General features: G+C 49.8%; 1 protein-coding gene across 11 annotated transcripts in view; it reads right to left on the reverse strand.

Annotated features, from left to right (window-relative positions):
• Positions 1–13,177, reverse strand: part of SPRING1 (SREBF pathway regulator in golgi 1) — a 337,705-nt gene that overhangs the window by 57,847 nt on the left and 266,681 nt on the right. The window contains exon 7 of one of the 11 annotated variants that reach the window (XM_067700714.1): positions 2,704–2,871. The exons of 7 other annotated variants lie outside the window; for them this stretch is intronic. In XM_067700714.1, coding sequence (XP_067556815.1) covers positions 2,719–2,871 — 153 coding nt within the window. In that variant the 3' untranslated portion in view covers positions 2,704–2,718. Of the gene's footprint in view, positions 1–2,703; positions 2,876–11,711; positions 11,992–12,079; positions 12,098–13,177 lie in introns of those variants that run through there. 3 more of the 11 variants (XM_067700715.1, XM_067700717.1, XM_067700722.1) reach the window with 3 other exon arrangements.

Here is a 13,177-nt window from a genome sequence, read left to right on the forward strand (position 1 = left end):
GGTCCTCAGTTCCCCCCTCAGATCAGTGCAAGAAGGTGACCCCAACCCACCAGCTACTAGGAAACTCGGTCACATCAATAATTCCTATGCCTTGCTCTACACCGGTGACCGGGGGAGTGGGAAGTTAATTAGCTTTGCTAGAAAGGGCCTGTGAAATGTTTGGAACTCTGCAGCCGGAGAACCCTGCACACTCAAGGCACAATTCTGCATTCCAGCCCCAGCCTGGGCTCACTCAGCCGGATCTTACACCTGTTCACAGCGCTGGGTGGTATTTACAGACAGTAGACACTCGTGGGTCAGCGGGAGGACAGGAATGGGGACACCCCTGTGCTGCGTCTGAGTTGTCGCAGCGTTAACTTAATGATGCAACAATCACCATTCATTCTCCCTTCTCCTGCGAGTGCAAATGGCTTTATAAACACCAGGCCTAGGGCGAGCGAGGAAGGCGGGGTAAACGGTTTACCTTGGGTCAGGAGTGAGCCTTCAGTCCATTAAGGGGAGTCTGAGAGCAGACGTTAATGGTCCCTCCAGGCCTGGAAGTTAATTCGGCCTTGAAACTAGTTCTCAAAATCCACTTGCTGACCACTTCGGCCCACACTGATCTCCACACCCTGCCCATGCCTCCCTGGAACATCTCCACTCACTGTTCCTTGGTCTGATTTACTCCAAGGCACCGGCCCAGGAAGTCACTGACCTTGGGCTGGGTTTCTCAAAGTGGGGAGCACGTTCCTTCTGTATGCAACACAGGTGACATAACACAAGTGAGGCACTCGCCTCTGGTCCAAAATTTAAGGGGTTGACAAAAAACTCAGTCATTAAGATAAAATAAATATAGGCAATATATAAAAAAAATAAGATTAATGAAAAACATCCCTGATGAAAAAAATGACAAAATTTATAATAAAGACAGGGATCTTATCCTTACTCATCCTACTTGGACCCTCACTCAAATGACCTTGACCCTCATTGACATGACCTTGACACTCACTCACATGGCCTTGACCCTCACTTGCATGATCTTGACCCTCACTCATCTCTCTATATTTCCAACCCTAATGCAAGATGATTTTAAGTGGTCTACATGTGAACATTTAAAATTTTAATACTTATGTATTTTTTTAAAATTATGGCAAGCGATCCCAGCTTTCTATTCGTGGTAGAGATATACCATTTTTCTTTTAAAAATACATTAATTTCAATAAGTAATTTAAAGAAATTTATTTAGTGAATAATAGAGCCAGTGGTATGTGCATGGCGCCAAGATCCTGGTGGGGGGATACTTGGGCAAAGGCTCCACTTGTGACCCCTCCGAAGGCAGGGCCAAGCTAACCTTCTCTTCTATTCCTTGTTGTATGAAGGTGACTTCTGATTTAAAGCAGGAGCTTAAGAAGAAGAGAACGGGGCTTATCAGAAGTGTGGCCTTGACAGTCACCAAACCTCTCTGAGTCCCACACTCTTTACCTCTAGAATGCGGCTCACAACATTTGCCACCGTGGGCTGTGAGGTTTACAGGAGATGATTATAATGTGCTCGGTGGGGCTCAACAGGGCCACATCTTGATTTTTGTGGGCTCCTTTCCCCGTTAAAAATACTAAAAATTATTTTTTACCCCTGCATAGTTATAAAGATGAATGCAATCCGCTTCAATTATATTCACCTTTATTCCAACGCACTCAAGGTATGCATCTTGCTTATTTCAAGAAGCAAAGTATTTGGTGGGGGGGGGGGCTCCTGAAAGTACCATGGCCGTGGCACTGTGCTTGCTGTGCCCGTTGGAGAGGTCAGAGCTGGGCACTACAGGCAAGCACTTAATTTAATCTTCACAACGTCACAAGGCAGACATTATTAGCTCCATCTTATAGATGATGAAAAGAAGGCCCAGAGAGGCTGAGCAACTTGCTCAAGGTCACACAGCCACTGAGTAGCAGGGCAGATTTGAATCCAGATCCCCTGATTCTGGAGTCTGCCCTGCTGTCATGCCCCAGGAAGTGAGATAATCTGGAGGGCTGCCAACCCTGAGTGATCGTGTCCCTCAGTTATGGAAACTATGATTATATTCAGAGCCAGCTCCTGCGAGGCCCATACTGTGGAAGCAACCTGCAGGAGGACCCCAGTGTCCTGGCCTCTTGGTTGCCTGCTAATTTGGGTGGGAGCTGGGTGACATGCTCAAGTTGGTCGTTTGAGAGTCTCTGGACATTTAAGCTGCCACCCCCAAGCAGCAAGATGTCCTCAGGGCCTCTGAGACACCGAGTACCAAACTCCAGCAGACCGGGCTGCTATTTGCTTCATGCTTCTGTGTTCTTCAAAAGGACAAAGAAAAAGAGAGAAAAAGAACTTTGGATGCAGACCAAAGCCACTCAGGTTTTCCGCTGTGTGTCCTCTTGTAGCCTCCTCAATGAGGAGGTCCTGACAAGTGTCACCTGAACAAGGGGTCAGAGCCATTCCCTTCCACGCACGCGACACTGCAATTTTAAACAATTGTGGCTTGAGACGAAGATCCGCCCGGGGAAGGAAAATCTAACCGAGTTTGCAGTTTCCAGCTTTGGCGCTTCTTGAATTATACATGGGCAAAACCCCCTTGAAGGCTGCTTTTTAAGCCGTGAGGGGAAGGCATATAATTTTGGTCTCTGGCATTCTGCTAAAACACTTGCTGAAAATGGGGCCCCTCCCCAGCCAAGTGGCGTTTGCCTCGAAACCAAATGGGGGACGTTTGACGCCTCAAATAGCTTCAAGCTGCCAGCAGAAAGGATGCTGAGAGGATTGGTTCTTTTTCTCTTTGCCATAGTCTTGTCTCTGTAGGGCTTCTGTCCCTCGGAGGCCCTTCCCTTGCGGTAGCAGCTGTGACACAGACCACAGACATTCTCCTCCTTCCTGGCTGGGAAGAGGGAAAAGTGCTATATCCTTCCAGAAGGGGAGGCAGGGGACTGGGTCGGGGCTCAGTAGGGTCCAGCCAGGCCCATCTCAGCCTCCTCTGAGAGATGGCAGCTCCGGGTCCAGACTGCCCCAACCCCACGCTGGGTCCAGAAAGGTCAGCGCCATTCCTGGCCCCTGTAATCGGGCAAACTGTCTCGAGTGGTCTGGAGCTGCAAAATGCTACCCAGAGGCAGGGGCTCCCGGCACTCCTCTCCCACTGGGATTTGCCCCAGGACAGTGGTCAGGGGCATCTGAAGGATCTGAGTCGGCCGGGGTCATCTGGGTCATTGGTGGCTTAAGAGTGTGGGCCCTGGTGACGGTCACGGGGGTTGGGATGGCGCTTTGTAACTTATTAGCTGTGTGAACCTGAGAAGGTTACTGCACCTCTGGGACCCTCAGTTTCCCTGTCTGTAGAATGGGCTGATTCTCTACTTCAAAGTGTTGCTATAAAAATGAAACGCATGCTGAGTGCCTTTAGCGCAGCAACTGGGCCGAAGCGCTCCAGCAATGGTGGCTATCATGATTATTTGCATGTTGAAGATAAGGAAATGACAAGTGGTATTAGTTCCCGTTGGTAACTCAGAGGGTGTGTGTGTGTTTGTATGTGCGTGCGCATGTGTGTTCCAGTGCACGTACGCATGTGTGCCTGTGCCCGTGAGTGTGAATATGTGTGTCTGTGCACTCGCGCACAGGCTCCAGCCAAAGGTCAGGGGAAGAGCGTTCTTGTTCCTAGACATGGAAACTTCAGAAGGGCAAATACTTCATTATTTAGATTCAAAAGCTACTCATTAGGCGAGACTCGGGCACTTAGAAAGAAAAGCTGACCTACAAGTGTAAAATGTTATTATAAGTAATGACAATGATTATAGGATGAGGGTTGAGCTGGAGAGGTTAATGTCCATTAACTACCACGAATTAGGAGACGGTGCTTCTGCAGACACTTCTGGGCAAAACCTAACGGTCTGTTTATTTACCTCACGGGGAGCTCTTAGCACATCAAAAAGGTATTTAAAACACAACCCCCCAACAATTAGCTTTAGGAAGAAGAGTAAATATGGACGCAATTTATCACTCCAAGAGAGCTAGCTCTGCTATCAGAGACAGATGCCGTCAGTTAAATAAAACAGACACTAAGACCCACCGGAAAGATCAACCCAGAAGCAATTCGCTAATTTGCTGATCAGCAGTGGACAGTAGGATTTTGGTGGCACGCCAAAAATTCACGTCTTCCTGCTAGTTTTTATAACCTGAGTTACAGGTTCCTTTTTGCATCCAGCGGGGGAAAGATGACTCAGGAATGGGCTGAGGTGATTTCACTGGCTTTGTCCATCTTTGATTTAAAAAGGTAATAGAAGGAAGTTGAACACTGAAAGAGCCAATGGCATTGGGACTTGACTGTAGGGGGACCAGTCATCCCAGTTTGCCTGGGACTGAGGGGTTTCAGTGCTAGAGCTGGGACAGTCCCGGGCAAACAGGGATGGTTGGTCACCCTGCTTATGTCCCCTCCCTGAGGCCCCAAGTATGAGTATCAGTCAATCCTGGTCGGGGTAATAGTGGGCAGAAGCTGGCTTGTGGCTTCCCCGTTAGAAATTCTACCTCCCCCCATATGGCGAAACAGATTGTGAACCCATTAGCAGCAGGAATGTGGGGTCACGTGGGACTAGTGCAGGAGAGCTGCACACACCGAGGTAAATGTCCAGGGAGACCTCTGATAGGCAAAGGCGCGGGGGTCCGAAAGCTGATCTTGTACAGACTGCTTTTAACTTCCCAGAGAACTCTTGATGGAAAATTGCAGAGCCCGGTGACACTCTGCAGAGTCCAGAATCTCTGCACCCCACCTCCCCAATATGTACCTGATCGTGTTATATAAACCGGGGCAAGAACGCACACTATGTACTCGAAATGCACATCATTCTACCATTTCAGCTGTTTCCACTGCTTCTGAGATTTCTTATATAAATATCTCTGTGTGTGCGTTTGTGTGTACATTTCTTGACATATTTACGAAGTCCCAGTTTGCCAACCTTCGGGGCATAATGCAAGAACTATTTTTCATCCTAATCTGCTGTAATGACATGTTTTATTATACTATTTCAGCTGTTTCCATTGCTTTTGCTGTTTCATGTTTTATGTATTTTAACTAATGCTTTAATTTTAGGATGTTGTGCCCTTTAGTGATTTCACAAAAGTTCACTTTGGAAAATCGACAGGGATTCACGGTGGCAGCCATTGGAGGCTCTACCCACACACAGCACAGCACAGAGGAAAGAGGGTCCGAATACAGGGCAGGAAGCAGACACACTTGAAGGCAGACTGGGGAGGCCAATGGCTTACGGGCCTGGTGTCCATAGCACCAAGAGGTAGGGGGAAGCTGTGTTCACCTAAAACTTCTGCTCCGTTTAGCCCTGAAAGTCTGGCACCCGGGAACCCCCTCAGTTTTGGACAAAGCAGGATGGCTGGTCACCCTACCAAGATGGCAGGTTTGATGCTTGAATAGGCAGGTTCTTAGCAGGTGGAGGAGCTCTTGGTGTGACATAGAAAGAGCCCAGAGTTTGGAATGCCCTCTTCTTTTTTTTTTTTTTTTTTTTTTTGCGGTACGCGGGCCTCTCACTGTTGTGGTCTCTCCCGTTGCGGAGCACAGGCTCCGGACACGCAGGCTCAGCGGCCATGGCCCACAGGCCCAGCTGCTCCGCGGCATCTTCCCGGACCGGGGCACGAACCCGTGTCCCCTGCATTGGCAGGTGGACTCTCAACCACTGTGCCACCAGGGAAGCCCTGGAATGCCCTCTTCTTAGTTTCAAACCCCAGCTCTGCCAATGCTATAACAGTCATTTGAATCTGAGGAAGTCACTTAAGCCCTCACTAAACCTCAGTTTCCTCATCTGGAAAATGGAGCTGAGAAAGTATATTGTGCAGAAGTGCTGTAATTGATGGAGGAAGCGATGTGTGTTCTACACCTACTACATAGTCTCCTGGTTCCCTGAACTAATAATGAGGGAGTCCCACCGGATGCTTTTGAAGTGCTCAAAATCCATGTCCTGTGGCAGAGTGAAGGGCTGAGGCCACAACCCAGACCTCCCAGTCTTGGGCACCAACGTGTCCCCATGCTCATTTAGACCCTTTGGCAGTGGGGGCTGAGGAGCACAAGAGGTATAATAATAATAATGGTAATATATTATAATTATAAAGCAGTATATTTGCATTATAAAATATTGTATAATTATAAAATATTACAGTAATCATGGTAATACTAATAATGGCTTCTGTTTATTAAGTGCTTACTATGTGCCAGGAAACACTGTCCTTCCTCATCCCATGTAACCCCCCAGCAGGACACCTGCTGGGTAAGTGAGATCATAGCCCCTATTTTGCAGATGAGGAAATGGAGATCTGGAGAGGTGAAGACATTTACCAAAGACCACACAGCAAGCAAATGTTCAATGGGACATTTGAAACCACATCAGCGTTACTCCAATGTCCATGCTTTTTAGCACAATGCCCTGTAGGCTCCTTTGGATGGAAGGAGTGGAGCGTCACTTGGGGCTGTAAGGCATTACAGAAGAAATGGAGAGGGAAGGTCAGTGGGCAGAGCTGAGAAGCCCTTTTGTTGTCGGGCCTTGAACACTGGCTCTAGCCTGGAACAATCCCAAGGTAGGGCATGGGGAGGGGCCTGATATTTGAGACCTGCCTTTCTCCCTCCCCTTTCTCTCCCACACCCACTGCCCATCCTGGACCCTCCTGCCTCTGTGTCTAGGTATGCACGTATTTTCCCTACTCAAGGGAACATAGTGACTTTCCCTTAACACCCTACATCCTCTCTCTCTGAAAACTCCTATTCACCCTGCAAAGCCCAGCTCCTTAATGTCCAGGCCCTTGTCCCTTTAGACTCCCATTAGTGGCTTCTTTACTGACTTAATCATAGCATCTGCCCGTGCCTGCCCTGAAATGATGGAAAGTTGGCGGAAAGTCTGTTGGTCAGAGAAGTCTCAGCTGTCTTGCTCACCCCATCTGGATGACAATCAGACATCGCGTTTCAGACCCTGACAATGTGCTAACACACTGCGTTTAATTAATGGATCCCCAGAAGCATCACCATTTCTATTTTCTAGATTACGGGAAAGCAAACTACAGCCTGTGGGCCAGCTGCCTGTTTTTGTAAATAAAGTTGTATTGGACACAGCTATGCTTGTTCATTTGTGTATGTCCACAGCTGCTTTCATGCTACAGAGACAGAGTTGAATAGTTGCCACAGAAACTGCATGGCCTGCAAAGATATTTACTGTCCAATCCTTTGTAGAAAAAGTATGGTGGCCTCTGTAAATCAAAGTAAAGACCCGAAGTTCAGAGAGGCTTAGCAACTTGCCCCGGTTAACTCAGCCAGCCAAGGACAGCCTTGGGGTTCAAACCTGGAACCCCAGGCTTCAAAGTGGTGCCCTTTCTATGCCCCAAATGCCATTCTGGCTTTCTTCCAAGTCCCCTTCCACAGATGTACCCCAGTGCTCGGCATCAAGCCACACAGAGGAGGCTCCCTCCCACCTGGCTTGGGGGCCAAGTGCAGTAGCTGACAACAGGGCCACCTGGGCTCAGGTGTGAGCATTTAAGGCACACTGGGGCCCAGAAAAAAAGGGAGAGGGCTGGAGAAGATTTTTGTTTTTTTACAGAATGAAAATGCATTTGATAAAGAATCTCACCTAGCCTGCCGATCTCATCTTCCAAGCACTTTACAGATAAACCCGTGGTGTAAAGTGAATCAATCCTTGCTTAGCTGCTCTGCTGTTTCCAGTTTCAGAGGGGCCAGACTCAGCACGGCTTGCCAGGGGCAGGGCCTTCCTTGGGTCTGGAGACCGCCCCTCAATGCAGGAGACAAAACTCCTTCCCACATCCCACAGCCAGGCTCCTCTGGTGTCCCCCGCCCCTGCCCCCAACCAGCACCCACCTTCCCCATTTCAACCCTTCAGCCTCCTCCGCCCCAGCGTCTCCAGGGGTCTGCTTCCCCACCCAGCCCTGGGAGCTCTATTTCAATCTGAGATACAATTACAGATCATGTTCCTTTTCTTCCCCCCTTTTTCTTTTTAATAAAGCCGTTTTGTGTCTCCACCGCTCCCCCTTTCCTGCATTCCTCCCATCTTAGTCTTCCCTCTCCCCCTCCTGTAGGAAATGTCTTGGATTCTCTCACTGGGGTGTAATGGTTAAATTGCTACCAGCTGATTAAACAGCAGAAGTTGAAGCTGTAATCCTCGGCGTTCAGGAACCCGGGGAGGCAGAGACGAGGGCCCTGACCCCTGACGAGGGCTTAGCCCCCGTTGACCCCCCTGCGGTGTGCCCGCCCTAGCTTCGCTCTCTGCATTTGTCCCAGGCTGCCCGACAGAATCCTCGGGGAATGGGCCAGGGGAGGAAAAGGAGAGGAGAGGCGGAGAGAGGGGAGGGAGGGGGGAGGTGGGTACCTCCCCAGCCCTGGCCCAACCTCCCAGGAATGTCTGTTCCCACCCTTGTCCCTTCCCTGCCCCCCACTCAAGCCACACACACACACACACACACACACACTCACACACGGAGACATTCTCACATACACACTCAGGCTCACAGACCCCCAGTCACACACATTCACACACTCACACACCCAGGCGCTTTCTCGCTCTCTGCAGAAAGCGGACCAGATGAAGGAGCAGGCCCGCCCCCTCCTCAGGGAGCCCCTCCTCCCTCACCTGCCCCACCTGGGGAAGGATCAGGAAGGTAGAGAAGTGTGAGCTGGGAAGGGGTGGGGAGAGGGAGGAGGAGGGCTTCGGGGATGCGCGGACTCAGGCTGGACCCTGGCGCTGACAGCTGCGGAGCCCGGAGTCAGGAGAGCCCTTCTTCGAGCCTCTCTGAGCCCTGTTCGCAGGCGGAGGGTGACAGCCACCTCGCAAGGCGGCTATGAGGATGAAGCAGGTGGACGCAAATCATCGTGCCCAGCCCGGCGCAAAGCGTGTCTCATCTCGAACAGCCTGGGCTCAGGGCTGGGGTGGAGTGCAATCATCGTAACTTTCAAACCACACCCCGCACCCCGGAAATAAAAGCTGTGTGCCCCTGGGCTCCTTACTGGACTCCTCTGACCCGCAGCTCTCCCCCTGCAAACTGCCATCGTCATGCTTCCCCGACGGGCCTGTGACAACTGGATGTGACACTCCACAAGCCGGGACCTCGCGAGGGTGTTCCTGTTCTGACTCACATGGGTGTCAACTCAGCCTCTGGGCGAAGAATAGCAGGGGGCAGCGAGCCTCCTTGGGAAAGTTCATTTCCATGGAAAGTACAGTTCAGATGAGGGGAGGATCTGGCCTGGATTCACCCTCCTCCACACTTACTCAGAAACCAGAGAGGAAAGCTGGGATGAGGAGGGAACTGGCTGCCCGCACAGGGAACGTCTGCCACCCGTCCAAGTACAGGGCTCTTGGAAGCATCCTTTCTCTTTCCATGGGGGAAAGAAAAGCCTCTGTCTTAGGGTTCTCCAGAGAAACAAACAGAGCTATCCATATGGAGACAGGCGTTTCTCTATAATTGTATCTATATAGATAGTTCTGTATGTAGAGATATAGATATGAGATAGATATCCTACATGTAGGATAGATACGATATAGATAAATCCATATATATATTTAGACGTACAGTCGGCCCTCCTCATCTGTGGGCTTCTCATCTGCGGATACAGGGGGCTGGCTGTATTCTCTTGCTATGCCATTTTATGTAAGGGACTTGAGCATCTTTTTTTTGTTGTTTCATTTGTTTGTTTGTTTGTTTTTGGCCACACCGCAGCTTGTGGGATCTCAGTTCCCCAAACAGGGATTGAACCAGGGCCACGGCAGTGAAAGCACAGAGTCCTAACCACTAGGCCACCAGGAAACTCACATCTTTGAATTTTGGTATCCGCTGGGGCTCTGCAACCAATCCCCCACGAATACCAAGGGACAACTGTAAATATATATATGATACAGATGTCACATATACCTATACATCTATCTATATCTATATCTACCTATCTGTCTATCTACCTATCTATTGAGAGGGAGAGGGAGAGAAAGAGATTTATTATAAGAAATTGGCTTGCACAATTATAGGGGCTGAGCAGTCCCACAGTCTGCTGTCTGTAAGCTGGAGACCCGGGAGAGCCAGTGGTGTAAGTTTCAGTCTGAGGGCAGGAAAAGACTGCCTCCCAGCTCAAAAATCATCAGGCAGAGAGTGAATTCTCTTTTTCACCTTTTTGTTCTATTCAGGCCCTCAAGGGATTGAATGTGGGAGGGCCATCTGCTTTACTCAGTCTACCCATCCAGATGCTAATCTCATCCTTAAACACCCTCATAGACGTACCCAGAAAATGTTTAACCAAATAACTGGGCACCCTGTGGCTTCATCAAGTTGACCCAGGAAATTGAACATCACAGCCTCCAACTGGGGTAGGAGAGAGCAGAGGGGAAGGCTGCTTGAGGGCTGAGGGTCAGGCCCATTTCTGTACAGTAGGGTTGACTAGTGTCCCCCCCAAATCCATTTCTACCCAGAACCTCAGAATGTGACCTTCATTGGAAATAGGGTCTTTGCAGACACAGTTAAGCTAGAATTGAGATGAGACCACAGTGGATTAGGTTGGGCCCTATATCCAATGAGAATATCCTTATAAGAGACAGAAGAGGACAGACACAAGGAAGAAGGCCCTGTGAAGACAGAGGTGGAGACTGGAGTGATGCTCCACAAGCCAAAGAACGCCTGGGGCCACAAGAAGGTGGAAGAAGCAAGGAAGGATCCTCCCCTAGAGCCTTGAGAGGGAGTGCGGCCCTGCTCAGACCTTGATTTTCAGCTTCTGGCCTCCGGAACTGCGAGACAGTAAAAATTGCTGTTTTCACCCACCCAGTCGGTGGTAACTTGTTACAGCAGCCACAGGAAACTAATACACCCTGCCAATCATGCATCATTCGTCCTATTTTACGGATGGGGAAATCGAGGCACAGAGAGGGGAAAGTCCTTTGTCCAAAATCACACAGCTGGTTGGAAGTGAAGGCAGGATTCAAAGCCAGGTCTAACTCTGGTGCCTGAGCCTGTACTGCTGAGTTCACCCAGGAGGGACATTTCTGCAGGGGACAGACGTTGTGAAAGATGGAAGGGAAGGCAAGCGCTGGCTTCCTTTGCCCCCAGCTAACAGGCTGTCAAGGTAGCTGTGCTGAGGGGTCTGAGAGATGGGATCTCAGGGATCCTTTCCTAGGCTGGAGTCCCTAGGCGGGGGCGGGGGCGGGAGCAGGGGTGGGGTCTGAAAATTCCACCAGTGTAATTGTGAGAGAAAGAAATTCTGGTCACAGCTGGTCTTCCTGTCCAGGAGCTGCCCTGACCTTGCTACTAAACCTGGGTATTTACCTAGAGGCAGGGCTGGGGCAGGTGCCCAGGACCTAGAATTCAAGGAGGCACTTGCTCTCGGGGTCGTGCCAGGGCCCAGTCCCGGCTGGCATGAACCTGAGAGTGAGCGTCTCCTTATATTTTGCTTGCCTCACCCCAGTCCTGGCCTGCCCTGGGCGTAACTTATCAGAGGAACAGAGGGCATTCTGGGCTACTGGCAGCAAGTGGGCTGTGGAGCCACACAGATCTGGGTGTAAATCCTGGCTGTAGCCGCTTACTAGCTGGATGCTCAGTTTTCTCATCTATAAAATGGGGATAATAGATTAAAACCTACCTCATCGGGTGTGGTGGGGATTAAATGAGTTGACCCAAGAAATGCGTGGCACTTGGTTCAAGCTATTGTTACCGTATTTGCAGCTCGGAAAGAGGAAGTTGGGGGGTAGCCACGTGAGCAATGGCTGCATCTGTTGGCAGATCAGAGGTGGCCAGCCAAGTGGACGAGCCGGTTGGGTGTAGCTTCAGAGTGAACGATAACTGCTAATTTCTTGTTTAAGAAAAACCCAGGCTCAGACTGGAAGGGCGAGGCAGCTGGTGCACACAGCTCTTTAGGAATCTTCACAGCCCTTTGCAGGGAGTCACACTTGCCAGCCAATTCCTCCTGTCTGGACAGGAGCCACGAAGTTCCTGTGGGCACCGCCCAGACCATCTCCAGGTAGGGGAGCTCTGGAGAGAGAGTCCCAGGTACCCCAGTTTTAGCTCTGCGGATGTGAGCTGGTCACCTCCCAGTGTCCTGGCATTTCTGAGCCAGAGGGGACATTGGGCTGGGTCACTGGCGACAAGGACAGGTTGGGTTGAGCAGCGCAATCTGTTCCTTATCCGAGCGACAGATCTTTTCTCAAGTTCAGCTCTGGCTGATGCCCTGCCGGTGGTGGAAGCTCCTGTCCTCACCACCATGAGTTCACAATTCTCCAGGCTGACGGCGGTGGGCTGCCAGGCCCCACAACTGCCGCCCACCCGGTGAGGAAGGCAGACAGGGCCTCACATCGTTTACCTGCTCTTACTTTTTAAACTCATTGATTTGCCCTCCTGACCCTTGTTCCCAGACAGAGAACATCCAAAGCAAGGGGCAGCCTCCAAGTTCCTATCTGGGTATTTTTTTCTTTTAAGGGTGTGGCTGCCCATTAGCCCAAGGCAACCCCCTCCCAATCTTCCAGCTCAAACTACAGCCCTTGCCTGCTTGCTCACGCCTGGCTTGAACCCAGCTCCTTGATCTGTCCCTCTGTCAGGCTCCTGATGTGAAGTTCACACTTTTCCATTAGCAGAATTATCGCATTCTTAATGAGCGCATCTAAAGTTTATTGAGCTGTTACTATGTGCCAGGCACTGTGCTAAAAGCTTTCCTACGTTACCTCATTTAGACCTGGCAGTAACCCCAAGAGAAGAGGATTATTTTACAGATGAGCGTAAAATAATTATTTTATGCGACAGGATTATTTTAGAGAGAATGAGCTACTTGCCCAAGGTCACCCACCCAGTGAGGCAGGGTTTGAAAACAATTCTGTTCGACTTCACATTCTGGGTCCTAAATTTCCCAATAAGCCATCCTGTACTTCGGTTACCTGCAGACTTCTCCCCCTCTCTCAGCCTTGGGTCCCCATGTCCCCTAGGGTATAGACTCTGAGAGAGCAGAGAAGCACAGCTATCATTTTTAAAAAGAAATTATATAAATTTACAATTAAATAAATTCTATTAAAAACAAAGGAAATAAGTATTCAAAACTCCTCACTTAATGAACTGACTGCATTATTCTATTATCTATGCTCTTGAGATTTTTTTATGTCTATTATGTCTGTATGGTGAAAATACTATATGGTATTTGCTATTGTACATCTACACATCTTTTCCCAAC

This window comes from Pseudorca crassidens, chromosome 12, assembly GCF_039906515.1.
Source record: "Pseudorca crassidens isolate mPseCra1 chromosome 12, mPseCra1.hap1, whole genome shotgun sequence".
NCBI classification, from domain to species: Eukaryota; Metazoa; Chordata; class Mammalia; order Artiodactyla; family Delphinidae; genus Pseudorca; species Pseudorca crassidens.